Here is a 16,692-nt window from a genome sequence, read left to right as displayed (position 1 = left end):
CAACAGTTTCAAAATTAAATCAGTTCGTTTATATTCGACACCCCCTGGTATATTGAGAAATAACGATATGAATAAACTGAATAACTCAAGAGGCAATGGATTGCTTACGTAGCCGTTACTCGTTTAATGGAGACTGCAAGTTGTTACCAGAAAGCTCGAAATATTGGGAAATATATGTAGGAAAAAAATATAGGAGAAACGACTGAAGAACAAAAAATCTGAATTGAATTATTACATTTAATAAATGTTATCATTTCAGGAAAAAAGATTTGCCTTCATATTCATGGAGTGTTTCCTTACTTATACATTCCATATGATGGACATGGGAAGCCTGAAGATATTATGCGCCAAATAGCTAGAGGGCTGGATAAAGCCATTAATATATCTTTCAATCAGGCCAATTCCAACGCGCAGCATGTATATAAAATATCTTTAGTATCTGGCATGTAAGTGAATCGGGTGGCGGTAATGCAAAGCGCATTGAAGCGACCCTAAGCAAAGCGAGGTGAAGCGCGAAGTTAAGAGTTGTCTATCCCGCACTTGAACCAGATTTTCCTCCGGAATGTTTCAAAGAAGGTGCGCAAAATAGATACAGATGGCAAATAAATATTTATATGTATACATATTTTAATTGAAAAGTGTTTATATATAAACAATGTTTATTTGTAGTGAAAAAGTCTATCGACCGAATCGGTCTTTCTGCCCTTGCATACAGGGTGATGTTCGTAGATCGTGCATTAGAAGTTTTCCAACTTGCAGTTGTTTTAGAAACTTCAAATTTTGTTTCCGCACATAAATTTAATAGTCGTGCCTAAGCCATGAAACTACATTTAGCCCTCTAGTGTTTTAAGAAGCTCTTGATTCCTTGTAAAATACCAAATTTCGAAATAGTCGCAGAAAAGAAGTTACAGAGTTTTAGCACGCCTTATCAAGTCGCTTTGTTTCCGCTCAGTTGTTCGTCACTTTGCGCTGGGTCGCGTTAGTGATTACGCTTTATTGAATATTTATATTTTGTCTCAATACTTTTAGACCTATGTATGGATACCACGTAAAAAAGCATCAATTTTTCAAAATATATCTTTATAATCCCAAACTGATTGGAAAAGTGGGCACTCTCTTGCTGAACAAGGCCATATTGGGGCAAATCTTTCAACCTCATGAGGTTCACCTCAATTTTACTCTTCAGTTTATGATAGATTATAATCTTCATGGAATGAGCAATTTGTTGCTATCGAATATGAGGTACAGGCTGGATCCCGATAAGCCGTACCATGATATCGATATTGAATGGTTTTTACCACCATCGATAGAGAAAATATCTTCATGCGAATTAGAGGCCGATATTCTGGCGGAAAACATTCTGAACAGGCAAGAAATTCTGAGCGGAAATTTGGCGATTAACCCTGGAATTGCTGCAATATGGGACGATGAAAAGCAGCGACGTAGAAATAAGAATCAATCCTCACAATTGGGGGATTATTTGGAGTTGAAAAATACGGCATCAGCACCATCCAAAACACATTTAATTTTTCAGCAAGCTCTTAAGGAAAGATTGGCAGCAGCCTCAACTGATATCGAAGTTTCGAAGGTACGTCTTAGTGACCTAAAATATATTTTTGCGTTTTGGAATCTATTGCGCCCTTTGTCAGGTATGTTAAAAAAGGGTTTTCTTTCTGTCGTTCTTTCAACTGTTGACATCAGAGAAATTTCATAAGCAATAAAATCTGATGTTCTGAAGCGAACTTATGAAGTGAAGTTGCGTAATTTCGTGATAAAACTCGAAATAAAAGTACGCATTAAACTGCAAGAATCGTTGCTTTGACAATTCAGTTAAAAATTACTTTTTGAAACATAATTCGTCTCAACCGAATCAATTTCACCTGTTTTTGAATGTCTCAGTGTTCCATGAGAATTGTTTTTTACTATTTCAGCAAAATTCTGATACATCAATATATCCAGCAGAATGTCCGAAAGTTGCAGACATTCAAAACGCTTCTTCTGTGGACATTCATTATCCTTCTTCGCTTGAATTATCACTTGATGAAACGCTAAATTTATCGAGCAGTCAAGACCTTGATAAAACCTTAACTCCATCCGATGTGACTTTGAATACGGACGTACAAGACGTCTTACATCTATTAGAACAATTGGCTGATGAAAAAGTGAGTAAACTGTATCTACCACAATTTATGTTTATTATTTATTTCACCAAGGTGAAAAGGTTTATATTTTTGAAAAGCCTCAGTTTCGTACAGAATTTATTGTTTTGGATATTCCATCGTCACACTCTACTGCCCAGACCAACTCTTATAATTTTATTTAACTGATAATTAGATATTAAATTTATTATTGAAAAATAATATATGCGTTTTGGTCTTATTAGAGTACCAATAGCATATTTAGCATATGCTAAATAATAAATATTTATTATTTACCATATTTTTATCTATCAGCACGATTTTGCTGATAGACAGCCAATTATAGACACTATACTTCTTAATTTTGAACCAGTTCAAAGCAAATTGTCTTAAACGCGAATTTATTTATAAGGAGAAGTAGAGGTGTTAATTCTTGTCTCAGGTGAGTGGTGCTGAGGAAGATATGAGCATATTATCTCAAGTCCTTGCGGAGGAACCTGTTGACGAAGCGGCCGATTTACTTGATCTTAGTATGCCGTTCGATGCACTTACTACGCCTATAAAAAAAATTGCCCTTGCGGACACCCATAGCAATGCCAACGATATCAAATATTTTAACACCACTCCGATTCCTCAAATCGATGGTCAAGTAGAGGACTTGAATGCAGCTGATACATTCGAAGGCTCAAACGTTCAGAATCTTCATACAGAAGACTATTGTTCAACGCACTCGCCTACTTGGGAAAAAGATACAGGAATAATTAGATCTGGACTATACAGATTGGAGGAGCAAACGTTTAGAAGTGATATGCGGTCTAAAAACACGCAGGTGAAAGTAATGCGAAGAAATTTTAATGTAGGCAACAGTACGACATTAAATATTTTAAAGACAAGCTCCAAAACGAAAGTGAAGATCGTGCCAAGTAGGCAATGGTTGATAGGTGAGTAAAATAAAATTAAGATAGCAATAGAAGCCATGCGTAATTTCACCCACATTTACAACTTTCAGAAGTTTAGTTATTACCTTTAATGGATTCCAATGAATTCGGATTAGAGCTTGACTATTTTTTTTTCAAAGTTATAAACTTATGCAACAAAATGAGGAGATCTGGAATCTTTGGTATAGTTTTAATTTTGCCTCAATGCGATGGGCGCAAACAAGTAGAAATAACTGAAAATGCCTCTAGCAAACTGAAAAATATAACTTCATCTAATTAACTAATCAGTGTATACTTTAGAAGATGAATACTTATTTTGTTTACTGAAACCATAAATTAACAATATTATTTTCATTTTGGGAAAGTTAATGGTTTGTTAAAATCTGAAGTGCGATGGCCGATAGCTTCAAATATATACATCAATTGTGATGGTGCAATGGATTCAAGCTCAGAAGACGAAGAAAAAATAACTTTGGCGAAAGTTGCGAAAGGAAAAAGCGAGCCAACTTATGCTCCTTTAGGAATTCAACTTGTTAGATCGCCTAGTGTTTATTCGAGCAACGAAAAAGGTGAGCTGAGGATAAAATCGTTTAAAAGTGCACCGAATTCGGGGTGTTAGCATTCGGGCCTTGCACACGGTATAGTTATATCGTCCTCAAATGTTATGCAAGAAATTTTCAAATAATTGCAAAAAACAGTTTTGTTCTTATAAGTACTCACAAATGCGCAGCTTTGCTCTAATTTAAAATACTATCTTTCAGTCTAACACTTATATATACAGGGATGCTCGACGAAAAGTATCCGGCAAGATTTGCGGTTTCTTTTAGGAAACAACCTCTGGACCCCTATTTCTTTGTTGTCAGGGAAAGCGTTTCTTTTTTATCGCTGTGTCTTCTAACGCCTGAATTGTGGAAGCAAAAACGTTTTTTGTGATTTTATGAAAGTTTATGCTATTAAATTTCCTTTTGTCGTGTTATCGTATTAAAGTTGGAATTATTCCCCATTCACATCCATATAGAGCAGTTGTTCGAAACAGTCTCGAAAGTTGTGAAGAATTTCTGTTGCAAATTGTTGGTATTTTTTATGCTGAATTGTGCAAATTTTCGATTTAAAATATCCCCCGAAAATAAATCAAGAGGACATAAATGTGGCGGTCTTTGTCCTTTCAATAGTAGTTTTATTCGCAATATGCGGTACTTTTCCACCGGACACCCTGTGTATATTACGACATTATATACAACATTGCAATGATAATTATTACAGCTATTTTTAAAGCTAATTTGCGATTAAATATCTGTTATTAGATCTTCCTCATGCTAGCGGCGACTTTTCCAGGGACTGCAACATGTAAGTTTGTGTATAGTATAGTATAGTATGTAATATTTGTACACTTAGAGAAATATAAAGACAATATGACAATTGCAGTAGTTACAATAAGATAGGTAATGGCTTAACTGGGGTTTTAATGGTTTTCGTCATTTTTCTTTCATTTACTTGTAACAGATTTTGCAGCTTCAACTTCCTTTCGTTCACTTTCGTTTTTTTCTGTCTGTTTATGAATGGATCCAAGTTTGCGATTATACACTCTGTGCAGATTTATTGTACAGGGTGTTTACTGATAAGTTGACTCCCCCCTAGATCGTTTATTTCAAAAAAATGTGAAAGTCACCAACACAAAATTTGTTTAATTTTATTCAACTTTTTTAAATCTGAATTTAAAATAAATGTATAAAACACGGAAATGTCAAAATTTGACATAAAGTCTGAAACACCCTTTATACTTTTGGACATAGGACCAATAGGATTGGTTATTCTGATTTCAAAAATATATATTTTTACTATATTCGTATTGGCCGTTTTTCCTATATCATGTTTTAAAAATTATAAATATCAACAAATCAAAGTAGCCTTGAAATTCGACAAGGTGCTCCCTCAATTCAGAACGTTTGCCCGGTAGTACTTTTTTTAAATGACAATATTTATATCTGGATTGGACGAGCGGGTCTTATCCAATGGCCTCCAAACAGCCCCGACCTAACGACTCGTGATTTTTTTCTCTGGGTTATTTAAAGAATATTGTGCATGAGACTCTACTTAGACGCCTTAAAATAGAGGCTGCAATTAACGATATTAATATTAATCATAACTAATATATTCAAAACGTTATAGATAAAATTGAAGTAAATTATAGAGCCTGTCCAGCGTTAAACGGAGGTAATATACAAAATCAGTAATTTTAATGATTTTGTTTTTATTTATTTACTTGTTTTGAAATGTATAGTTTATGTGCCCTTTCTATAGTTTTTTGTTTCATTTCAGGCTACTTTAATTTGTTCTTATGTAAAATTTGGTAAGCATAATACAGAAAAACGACTAATGCAAATCTAGGCAATAAATAATCAATAAATATATCAGGAAAAAATCCAATCGGCCTGTCTAAAACTATATAAGGTGTTTCATTAAAAAAATGAATTTATGTCAATTTTTCACATTTCTTTTTTTGTATTTTAATGTTAAATTCAGATTTTAAAAAATTTAGTGAAATTAAGCAACTTTTGTTTGGGTCACTTTCACAATTCTTTTGAAATAAACGATCTAGGTGGCGTGTCAACTTATGAGAAAACACCCTGTACATGGTGAAACACCGAAAAATTTCGTACTCCCATTAAGGTTTACATCAAATCAATGAGAATATGTAACCTATTTTAATTAAATTTCGAATCATTTGAGTCAAAGAATGACTCACTGCTCTTTTGATGATGTGTTTGCGGGACACTCTGTATATCATAACCATATATTCAAAACGTAATAACCAATTTAAAGGATGCAACATGAAGGCAGGGAATCAATGAAAAAAGCAAACTCTAGAAAAAAATATTAGGTAAAAGTTTTTGTATGAAATTTTTGTCCCAATCCCGATTACCACCAATCGACATATTGTCGTTATTCTAGAATGATAGCATTATTTTATAAACTCTAAATGATTATACATCAATTGCTGGTTTTTATTTCAGAAATGAAGATCAAATGCCTAGCACATCTAGTCATTTTCAACAAGCTGAATTGCATCATAAGCGAAGACTGTTTCTTTCATCTGATAATAGTTCAAATCGTGCAGACACTGAGGCATTTTTGTCGTCCCGGTTATCTGCTTTGAAATCAAATCGCAAAAGTAAAACCTCACAAATCACTTATCCGGATTATGCTGCAAACTCTAGCGATTCCGATATATTTTCTGATAATTGCGATTTGGAACCATCGATGCCGAGGCGGCAATGCGAACTAAAAAATGAAAATGCTGACCCTTTAGACTGTGATAAATCGAAGCAAGCCTGCCCATATTCATCTTCGAACCCAACATTCAGCCTAGCAAACAGTGATCTGGAAATCAAATATTTAGACAAGCTGCATCAAGTGCACATGTCCGAACAAAACTCTATTAGCGGTTCATATAAACCTTTAATGAAGGCACCAACTAAGTCCGAAGTAGAATCTTCTCTAGATGTTTATAAATTTCCCCATGAACAAACAAAAGAACCCTTCTATAGCAATGTAGACGATTATACCGGTCCTGTGGAGATCGGCCATAAAGTTCTACGGATATCCAGTAGTACCACGGCCCATCTGGCTGATTTTACTTCGAACAATGCGCTTGATAATCACCGAAAAATGTTTATGGAAAATGTGGCTAACCTTACGCACAATTCCAGTAACATATGTATTTTAAAATTGGCACATTGCAGAAGCAAGACGCTGACTTTACGCCCGGTCAAAAAACCACCAACGGTAAGTGTCGTTGAAGAATGGATAAAATCAAACTCAACTTCCCACCATCAGGAACCAACATGTTCGTTGGAGGAGACAAATGAAATGCGCTCCAAATTGTATGTTTCTGATAGCCCTGGGGATGAATCTATTTTCGATGCGTCTCTATCACTAACGCCTGATTCTTTGCCTCAAACTGATCATTGCAGTCAAGCAATTGTCGGCTCAATTGTTAATAATGATAGAAAAATCGGGCAATTGAATGATTTGCAAATTCCAGAAGATAAATCCAACACGTCGTGTCAAATATCCGGCCAGACACTGCAAAATTCGTTTGGTTTTGATAAATCTGTACAAGACTTGCAGGCTGCTAGAGCTACGGTAGAACCTCAGTTCTTAACAACTATGGTTATGGAGTTGCATATCCGAACTCGTGGAGATCTTCGACCTGATCCACAACTGGATACTGTTTGCGCTATTTTCTACTCTATTTTTAATGATGTGCCGAATGCCGACAGATCTAAAGCGAGTGGTGTAATTGCTGTTAACTGCCTCCCAGTAGAGTTTGGGGCTGCGAGACCCGATTTTCTATATGGTATTGGAACCGACTGTGATATTGCTTACGTGGAGTCTGAAGAAGCCCTGATATACAAGTTCGTAAATTTAGTGAAGAAATGGGATCCAGACGTTTTAGCAGGATACGAAATAGAAATGTTATCTTGGGGTTACATAGTGGAAAGAGCAGCTGTACTGTCAATCAACCTTCTACCATTGCTTGGTAGAAGTCAGCTGCATAAGTTTGGAAAATCCAAATTAAAGCATGACAACGGAGAATTAGAAACAAATATTATTGGACGAATTGTCTTAAATGTATGGAGAATTATGCGGCACGAAATAGCTTTACAAAGCTACACTTTTGAGTCGGTGGTTTATCATCTTTTGCATAGACGCGTGCCGATGTATACTTCGAAGGACTTGACTCGGTGGTGGGACCATCGCAGTAATCTTTATAGACATCGGGTGGTCAGATATTATTTACAGAGAACCGATACGATTTTAGAGTTATTCGATAAACAGGACTTTCTAAACCGAACCAGCGAACTTGCCAAATTGTTTGGTATTCTATTCTACGAAGTGCTTTCAAGAGGATCTCAATTTCGAGTAGAATCTATGATGTTGCGCCTAGCTAAGCCTCTAAACTATATTCCAGTATCTCCGGATACTCAACAGCGAGCTGGCATGAAAGCTCCAGAGTACGTGCCTCTAATTATGGAACCCAAATCGGAATTATATACGGATCCAGTTATAGTACTGGATTTTCAAAGCTTGTATCCTTCTATAATCATAGCTTACAATTATTGTTTTACGACGTGCTTGGGAAGAGTCAACAAGCTTGGATCGAATTATCCATTTGAATTTGGAGCTACTCAATTGAAGGTGTCCAAGAACATTGTCAGGAAACTTTGCAAACGAGACTTGCTGAATTATTCCCCATGCGGCGTGGTGTTCGTTAAACAAAAAGTGAGAGAAGGCATTTTACCACGCATGCTGAAAGAGGTTTTGGATACAAGACTAATGGTTAAGAATTCAATGAAAGAAAATAAAGGTATGTAGCTAAAACATCATCATCATATGTCCAATCATTAAATTCTGAAAATTTTTGCGAATAGTAGCGAAGTAATATTTTTGTACCTATTTTCACTCAAATAAAGTTTTTTCAGATCAAAAATTCGAATCAAATATAGCTTGTTCACAAAGAATTAGAGCTACATGCGCTATTCGTTCTGTGTAAAACAATAATTTTTTGTTCCTAGTTTGAAAAAAATTTAGAATGTTTTTAGAACTTTTTAAGTACCTACATGGGTTTACAAAATTTGTAGCCAGTTGCTAGTTGCAGAGGCTGTTATTTTTTAGTGTCCTTAAAATCATTTGTAGTTTAAGTATAAAACATTATTTGTTGTATACCTCAATAAGGTTATTTATTTAAAAAAATATGAATTTCAAATGTTTTAAAATTGTCTGCAAGTGACCTACAAGTGCCCATCTACTTATGACGCTGCTATATCGCGAAAACGCAACCACAAGTGAAATCACATTATCAGGTTAAATTCGTAGTTAAAAAATCACTCTCACAGTTATAACAGTGATTTTAAAATCACGCTTTAGCTCATCTCTAGGTGCAACTGACTAATATGAGTTTAATCAGAAGTTCAGTAGTCTCAAATTTTTACAAATTATTAAATTGTACCTTAAACTTTCGCTAATGGAGCACAATAGTTTTTGTTTCGTCATTTAAAAATCTTAGTCATTGTACAGAGAACCCCACTATATTTAAGACTTTATCTAAGTAGAAAATGAATGTACTTCTAATTTAAGATTTGGTCATACTTTAAGTTTTATGATTTCCATATTTTGAAGTTAGACGTAAATGTATAGGGTGCTACAAAATATTTCATATCAACCTTCTTTAGATAAATCATTTCACTCCATGATAACGCTATTAAATTATATAGGGCAAATAAAAATAGAAGAAGAAGAAGAAGGCATTTTAATAGAAAATGTGAAGCATTTTTGAAATAATGTAGAACAATGTGGAACTGCAGAACAAAATCAGTAACAGTAAATCGCACTTCTAAAATGACCATGAAATTAAAGTTATTTATATTTTAGTAATTAAGTCAAATTTAGCTTTAATGTTTTTTTCGAATTCAAATCTCAAAACTTTCGTTTCAAATTTAATATAGGAACTAGTTAATGTTTTTTATATATCAAAATTTTATTTTATATAATCTGGTCCACATGCAACTCACTACGTGAACAAAAGTTGGATTAGAATTACATATTCTAGTCTGTAGTCTGAAATAAGGCGGGTTATCCTTCACATTTTAGATTTCTCCTAATATTGAAAGTAGAAATGCTGTAAGTGGGCCGCTTAAATAGTTCGTGTATATTACTTGCCGTATAAAACGGAAAAGAAAAGAAGCCGAAAGTTAAAAATTTACTGCTCAAATAATTTAGTTAGTTATCACGGATACATTCCTTATAGGCAACGATCCTCTACAAAAAGTTCTTCACAATAGACAATTAGGTTTGAAACTTATTGCCAACGTCACCTATGGATACACAGCAGCTAATTTTAGTGGAAGGATGTGTTGTGTGGAAGTTGGCGACAGTGTTGTTAGCAAAGGCCGGGAGACCTTACAAAGAGCCATTGCTTTAGTGGAGAGCACTCCCGAATGGGGTGCTAAAGTAAGTAGGTAGTTATGGTTTTAGCAAGTAAACTTTACGTAGTTCCTTAAACTTTTTAACTTTTTAATATCGTTTTTTACAATGTCATTTATTTTACTAAATACCTGTTAGATTTAAATTTTTTACGAAGGATAACAACCTCAGAAATTACGTTTTTCATACAATACATCGTATTTAATGCAGGATTATAAAGGTGGATTCCGTTAGAGGCATATGGAAAACGCGCCTTGAAAATCGTGATCTAACAATATAAAGTATTTTCAACAATGCAGTTTTTGCGCTTAAGCCAAAAAGTATCATCAACTTTGATACTCCAAATGGGACACTCTATGTATAATACCGTTTCTGGATTCCCAATAACTTTCCTACATTTTTCTTCAATACTTTCCGATATATATCTAACAATCTTCAAGTAATTAATTATTTTCCAATTTTTTGTTCAAAACTTACTTCTAATTTTATGTTTTTAACTGCAATATGTGTATTAGAAAACACATCAAATTTTGAATGTAGCATACGAATGTGTTGTGTATTAGTTTTGCATGAAGAAGTATGTTCTATTCTGTAATTAGTTGCTTTACAGCAAGATTTCAAAGCGGTCCGATGTCGATTTTTTCATAGGACACCCTATGTATTACCGAAAAACCTGAAAAATATTTGATGTTCTTATACCTGAAAATAGTTCCATTTTTTAAAAAACTAGCTTTTATCTTTGAAACCTTAGATACTATTCAAATATACGAACATGATATAGCATTTGAAAAGGAATTTGATAATCTTTCAGGTTTTTCGATAGTACATATCGATTAAAAAAATCAACTTTCTACCATTTTGAAATCCATCCGTAATTTACTCATTTTACGAGACCCTCTATAATACAGAACACGCATCTCCATAGAACACTAATACTCAATTTTAATATCTATGCTACAACCAGAATTTGAAGCTTTTACGGTTACAGATATTGCAGTTATGAACAATTAATTATAACTAAGTTTTGAACAGAACAATTTGAAAACAATTAGTTACTCGAAAACCGATAGAGTTGGACATAGAAAGTAATAGAGGAAAACTTTAGGACAGTTTTTGAGAAAGCAAAAACTCTTTCTCATTTGAAATAGCAAAGTTAATTATACTTTTTGCTAGAAGCGCCAATGCTGCATTCCTGAAAATATTTTAAGTTGTTGGATCACGATATAGAAGTAGCCAAATTTTCGTTTTCCTTATACATCTAACCTGCCGGTCTAAAAATCCGTTAAATCAGTTTTAAAAAGTTGGATATTTTTAGGTGGTATATGGAGATACTGATTCAATGTTTGTATTGGTACCGGGAAGATCTAAAAAGGATGCATTTACAATTGGTAAAAAAATTGCTGACGCCGTCACCGCAGATAATCCCGATCCTGTAAAGCTGAAACTGGAAAAAGTCTACCAGCCCTGCATTTTGCAAACCAAGAAGCGATATGTTGGCTACATGTACGAAACGGTTGAAGTAGTAAAGCCCATATACGAAGCAAAAGGAATAGAAACTGTTCGACGAGATGGTTGTCCAGCTGTTTCAAAAGTATTATGATTTCATTTCTAGTCTATTGACCGAATTAAAAACATGTATTGCTCCAGATGTTACAAAAGTGTCTAACACTTTTATTCGAAACCAAGGATGTCAGTCTCATAAAGAATTACGTATTAAAACAGTTTAACAAAATCCAAATTGGAAGAGCCAGCATTCAAGACCTCACTTTTGCCAAAGAATATCGAGGCAGGAGTGGATATAAACCTGCCGCTTGTGTACCTGCATTGGAATTAGCACGGTAAGCATATGATCAGAACATGTTAATGATTGCTTTAAAAATATGGTTTCTGAAGCAAACTATATGTTAGAAAATTTGCGATCTTGTTGGTTGAGATTTACGTTTTTTATAAAACAACCATCGCCAGAAATTCTTGGCGAAGTTTTCTAAATCACCCGTAACGGTGAGCATCAAAGCGTAAGGATTACCTTCCGTTGGTAACTTCTATATACATTTATATAATGTGGAAACAAATATAATCTAATTATAAAATATTAAAAAGCTAATTTATGAGATGTAAACATTTTTGGTTTAGACTCCCAGATTATTGTAATATTTTTTTTTCAGTAAATGGACCTCAGTCGATAAGCGAAATGAACCTAGAAATGGAGAGAGAGTCCCATATGTAATAGTAAACGGTCCTCCCGGTTTGCCGCTTATTCGACTTGTGCGAAGCCCGAGAGATCTACTGAATGATAACTCATTACGACCTAACGCTCTCTATTATATTACCAAAGTAATCATTCCCCCTCTTAACCGATGCCTCAATTTGATTGGAGCAGACGTGAATACTTGGTAATTAATATATATCTTTTTATTTTACCTTGTATCAGGATCCCAAAAGGTATATCGCTTGCAGTCATTAAAGGTTTTATTGCTAGAAAACACGATATACGGGACTAATCATGAAGTCTTGCGCAAAATCAAATTGGAAAATAAAAACAGCATTTTCCATTATTCAGAAAACCTCTATAACAAATTTGCAAAAAGCGAAACGCGAAACGAAAATTACTCCGTGGTTGCCATCTATTTCTACAGAATAAATCGTATAGTATAAAACCGGAATATAAATCAATTTTACAAAAATGTAATTTAAAAAAATCGAAAGCCCCGATTCAGAATCCAGAAACTCCCTCGTCGTTCTTCGTCGAATAAATGTAACAAGCAACAATATCATAAAATGCAAGTCAACAATATGGAACTTAAGGCTCTACAACTAGATGGTAATCAGGGGAAAAGTAATGCCAAACTTACCGCAAGCTGCATCGTGCCACCTGGAAAGAAAGAAAAAATGTGTTGAGTACAGCAGGATTGCCACACATTGGTGTCCAAAGCTAATTTATTTGAAATGAGCACAACAAAGAAAGAGACAAATAATCCACGCAACTTCAGTTGCTTTTGGTAAAACTAAATTCAGTTCAAATTAAGTGATGTATAGATTAGAAATCATTCTTACCAGCTTTCTGCAACCTGCTGCTGCATCCTCCATTTCCTACCCATGAATGCTCCAAAGGTACGCACTACACACAATGGAAATCCACTCCGAATAAAAACTTTAATCCTGCAGTTAACAAGGATAAACAACCGGACTTCCCTTAAGGGCCACAATGATTCTATATTTCCCATAAGTACGCAATTCACAGGACACGATAAATGACTGGCGACCTATTACGTCTCTTATCTGTAATGAATTGAATATTCAGGCTTGATAGAACCACCACGAATATATAATCATTTGCTTCATCGCCCTTTGGATGAATCATTGCACTTCAATTTAACAGCTAAAGATAAACAAATCGCGACGGTGGGCGCAATAGACTTTTTTATACTAAATTAAATGCCCGTTTATCCAGCCAGTCTATCGAACCAGTTGTTTTGCTCGATTTTAATAAAATTTTGACCAATCTGAACTGGATATTTTGCGTAAAAACTGGCTATATTTATGAATGCTTCTGTGCTTGCATGATTATATGCTGCGGATTACATAACTTGATTTTGAGAAGATTTAGCTCATTAATCTTTTGCGCGATTTTTCGGAAAATTTCGATTTTTAAAGCTTGATATACAGGGTGTCCCGTAAGCACATGATCAAAAGGCTACTGTCATATTCTTTGCATCAAAAGAAGATGATCTGACCTAACTTTTATTAACAAAAAATGTATGGTTCCTATGCTATTGATGGTCAGTTCTTCAAGAAAATTCCTTTTTTGAAATATCGGGCGAATGGTACGATGTATTTTAGTGAAACTCGCTGTGAATTTGTTCTGATGTAAAGACAGAAGATAAGAAAACATGCATATTTTTTTTAGCGAGTTTCACCAAAAAATTTGAAAAAACGTATTTTTTTGAAGAACTGACCATCAATAGCATAGGAGCCAGACATTTTTCGTTAATAAAAGTTAGGTTAGATCGTCTGCTGTTGATCCAAAGAATATCGCAGTACCCTTTTGATCATGTGCTTACGGGACACCCTGTATATGTAGATTAAAGCTCGCTTACATGGCCGATTTAGTTCAAGCTGTAACATGATTTGTGATTGTTTTTGTTTGCTTGCAGCATTAACGTGGCACACTTAACTCGATTGAATTGAATAAATCGAACTTTGAAATTTTGTTTCTCGTTTAAACCATGCAATGAATCATTTCTTTTGTCTGGAAGTTCAGTATTCTGTCGCTCTTATGCATTCGCAACAATATTATTTTGGAGAGAACCTGTTGCTTTCATTATCTTCGTGGTAATATTTGGAAAATTTCTGTTTCAGGTTTCACAAAATGCCACGTAAAAATAAACCCAATCTTCCAAACTCTTCACCTATTGTGAAATCAACTCTCTCACAGTATTTTATCTCGAACGTTTGTGTCGGCTGCTCTCAACAGAGTCAGGGTGGCTTATGCCAAATGTGTCAGAGTCAACCAAACATCACATATACGATTTTAGCAGAGAAATTAAGAAAATGGGAAGAAAACTATAATAACGCTTTGCTGGTAAATATATTTATTTATTGAGAAATTAATGCGCGGCTTTTAATATATATTTTTTTCGTAGATCTGTCAGTCTTGTACAAGTAGCGTAGATCAAATTGTTTGCGTTTCTCTAGACTGCCCAGTTCTATATAGGAGAAATCAAACATTCAACGATCAGCAGCAATCTGGATACGTTAGACAATTAATGAGTAACAGCAATATTTTTTGAACCAACGAACACACTGTAAACTAGACCCGGATAATACTGTGTCTTAAGACACTTGTGTGTTGATGCCGGTCTGTGGGTCTATGTGCCGCGTCATCTGGCCTCTTGCGACGCGGCACTTTAAACAACACTTAACATTTAATTTCATTCAAGATAGCAGCCTTCGGACTGCAGTTCGTGAAGGCCACGCACAGTTATCATATAGTTTCTGACCCTCTCGGCAGGGATTATTTTACGTTATAAAGCCCCACGAACGAAAGTGCTCAAAATACTTGCTACTTATTACTGATTCATTCTTATTTATCTCGGTTCGATATGGCTCGCATAAGGTGCTGATCGCAGGTACCAATACCACATCGGGGATTTCGATATTTCAACAAACCAAAAAGGCAAATTCCTGCCTTTTGAACACTACCAGATTGCATGCATCAGTCGGCGAAGAAGGCCAAAAAACTAACTTAAAGATTTTGTCATCCCTTGCATACATAAAGGAACAAAGGTCATTCGGTCTTAATTTATGGCTGACCCAGCAGCTTCGAAACCAATCAGATACTTGTGAGGCAAATAGGCTTTACAAGAAGGAAACATGTTGACACTTCATTCATTCCTTTCATTAAAACAACGCATCCGGCGTCTCTCATAGTCTCTTCATCTTCAGTAAAACCAAAGAAGAAAACATTGAACGCGCTGCACCCCAGCACCCACACGCGTCGCAGTCTTTTGCTGGGGTTTAATAGTAAAAATTACACAAGTTATAATGCGTAATATAGTTATATGACCACTTACGCAGACCACTATGTGTTTCAATCCATAACTGTCGATGCAGCATTTAATTATTATATAAGCTGCGCATTCGACATGTAGAAATTAGTCCTAAGTTAGCAGTTAAGGCAGTTAGTTCGTTGTTGAAAAATCTATTTTTGTAAAAATAAACGTTTTTTTAAAACCAAGTTTTTACATCCAGAAACAAAATTATATTTTCATGAAAAATACCAATCAAACAAATTATCCAGCAGCCAAAAAAAAATACATGTGATGTGCGAAATTAGGTCAATGTTATATAGGATGAATAAAAAAGTGAATCTTAACACTTTCGCCTTTATATAAAGGCTGGACCTTTTTCTACAAGGGAGGAGAACTGAAGATGGCTTTAAAGTTAAAATAAATAAAAAAAAAGACTAAATGAAATTTTACACATACTGAAATTTCCAAACTCTAGGAAACAGTTTGGAGATTCCGATCGTACTAGTTGTAGAAATGAGGAAAAATGTATAGACATTGTGGATAGAAATAAAACATAAATATTTTTTATTTAATATATTGTCGGCAAAATTAACGCACCATTACATAAAATGGCTGTAAATACAATTTATATTATAATATAATAAAAAATTTCTAGCAATAACAATCTATAGGGATACATCGTTAACAATGCTATAATTTATTTCATGTACAGTTTAATCATGTTGGTATATTTTTATCATAAAAGTATTAAACCTTTAAAACTATTTAATTGCTACCTACTCAAAATGATGTTTTCAGAAGCATGTGGCGTTCTTCGCTTACCTAGTATTATCTTATAGAGCTAATAAGTACGAAACAAAATATTTAAGCAACCAATATGGCTAAAACATTCGGAGATGTATAATATACAGTGAGGTTTCTTTGTCTCTGAACATAAAGGTGTATTTACCCATCGTCTCTCAAGCAAAAGAGTTTTTTTCTTTTTCAGTGTTCAGATTACCGCTCAATTATAACCTGCATGAAATTTGGCCACTTGCCAACATAAATAAAGACTCAGGGCTTTATTTAGGTGTACCTACAAAATGAACATGGGTGTAA

General features: G+C 34.5%; 1 protein-coding gene across 1 annotated transcript; it reads left to right on the top strand.

The window, feature by feature from the left end:
- Positions 1-259: 259 nt before the first annotated feature.
- LOC109540473 (DNA polymerase zeta catalytic subunit) lies at positions 260-15,796 on the top strand (the record flags this gene model as incomplete). The annotated part of the gene is given in 13 exon segments (XM_048664429.1): positions 260-446; positions 1,030-1,588; positions 1,932-2,162; positions 2,581-3,079; positions 3,442-3,645; positions 4,381-4,423; positions 6,091-8,447; positions 9,888-10,090; positions 11,379-11,654; positions 11,711-11,901; positions 12,229-12,456; positions 14,423-14,645; positions 14,707-15,796. Coding segments are annotated over 13 exon segments (5,348 nt in total), but the record flags the coding sequence as incomplete, so codon positions are not given.
- Between the last annotated feature and the right edge of the window lie 896 nt (positions 15,797-16,692).

This window comes from Dendroctonus ponderosae, unplaced genomic scaffold (genome assembly GCF_020466585.1).
Source record: "Dendroctonus ponderosae isolate FM_Combo_2020 unplaced genomic scaffold, Dpon_F_20191213v2 Dpon_F_20191213_240, whole genome shotgun sequence".
NCBI classification, from domain to species: domain Eukaryota; kingdom Metazoa; phylum Arthropoda; class Insecta; order Coleoptera; family Curculionidae; genus Dendroctonus; species Dendroctonus ponderosae.
Note: the sequence above shows the minus strand (reverse complement) of the source record. Positions and strands in the feature narration are given on the sequence as shown.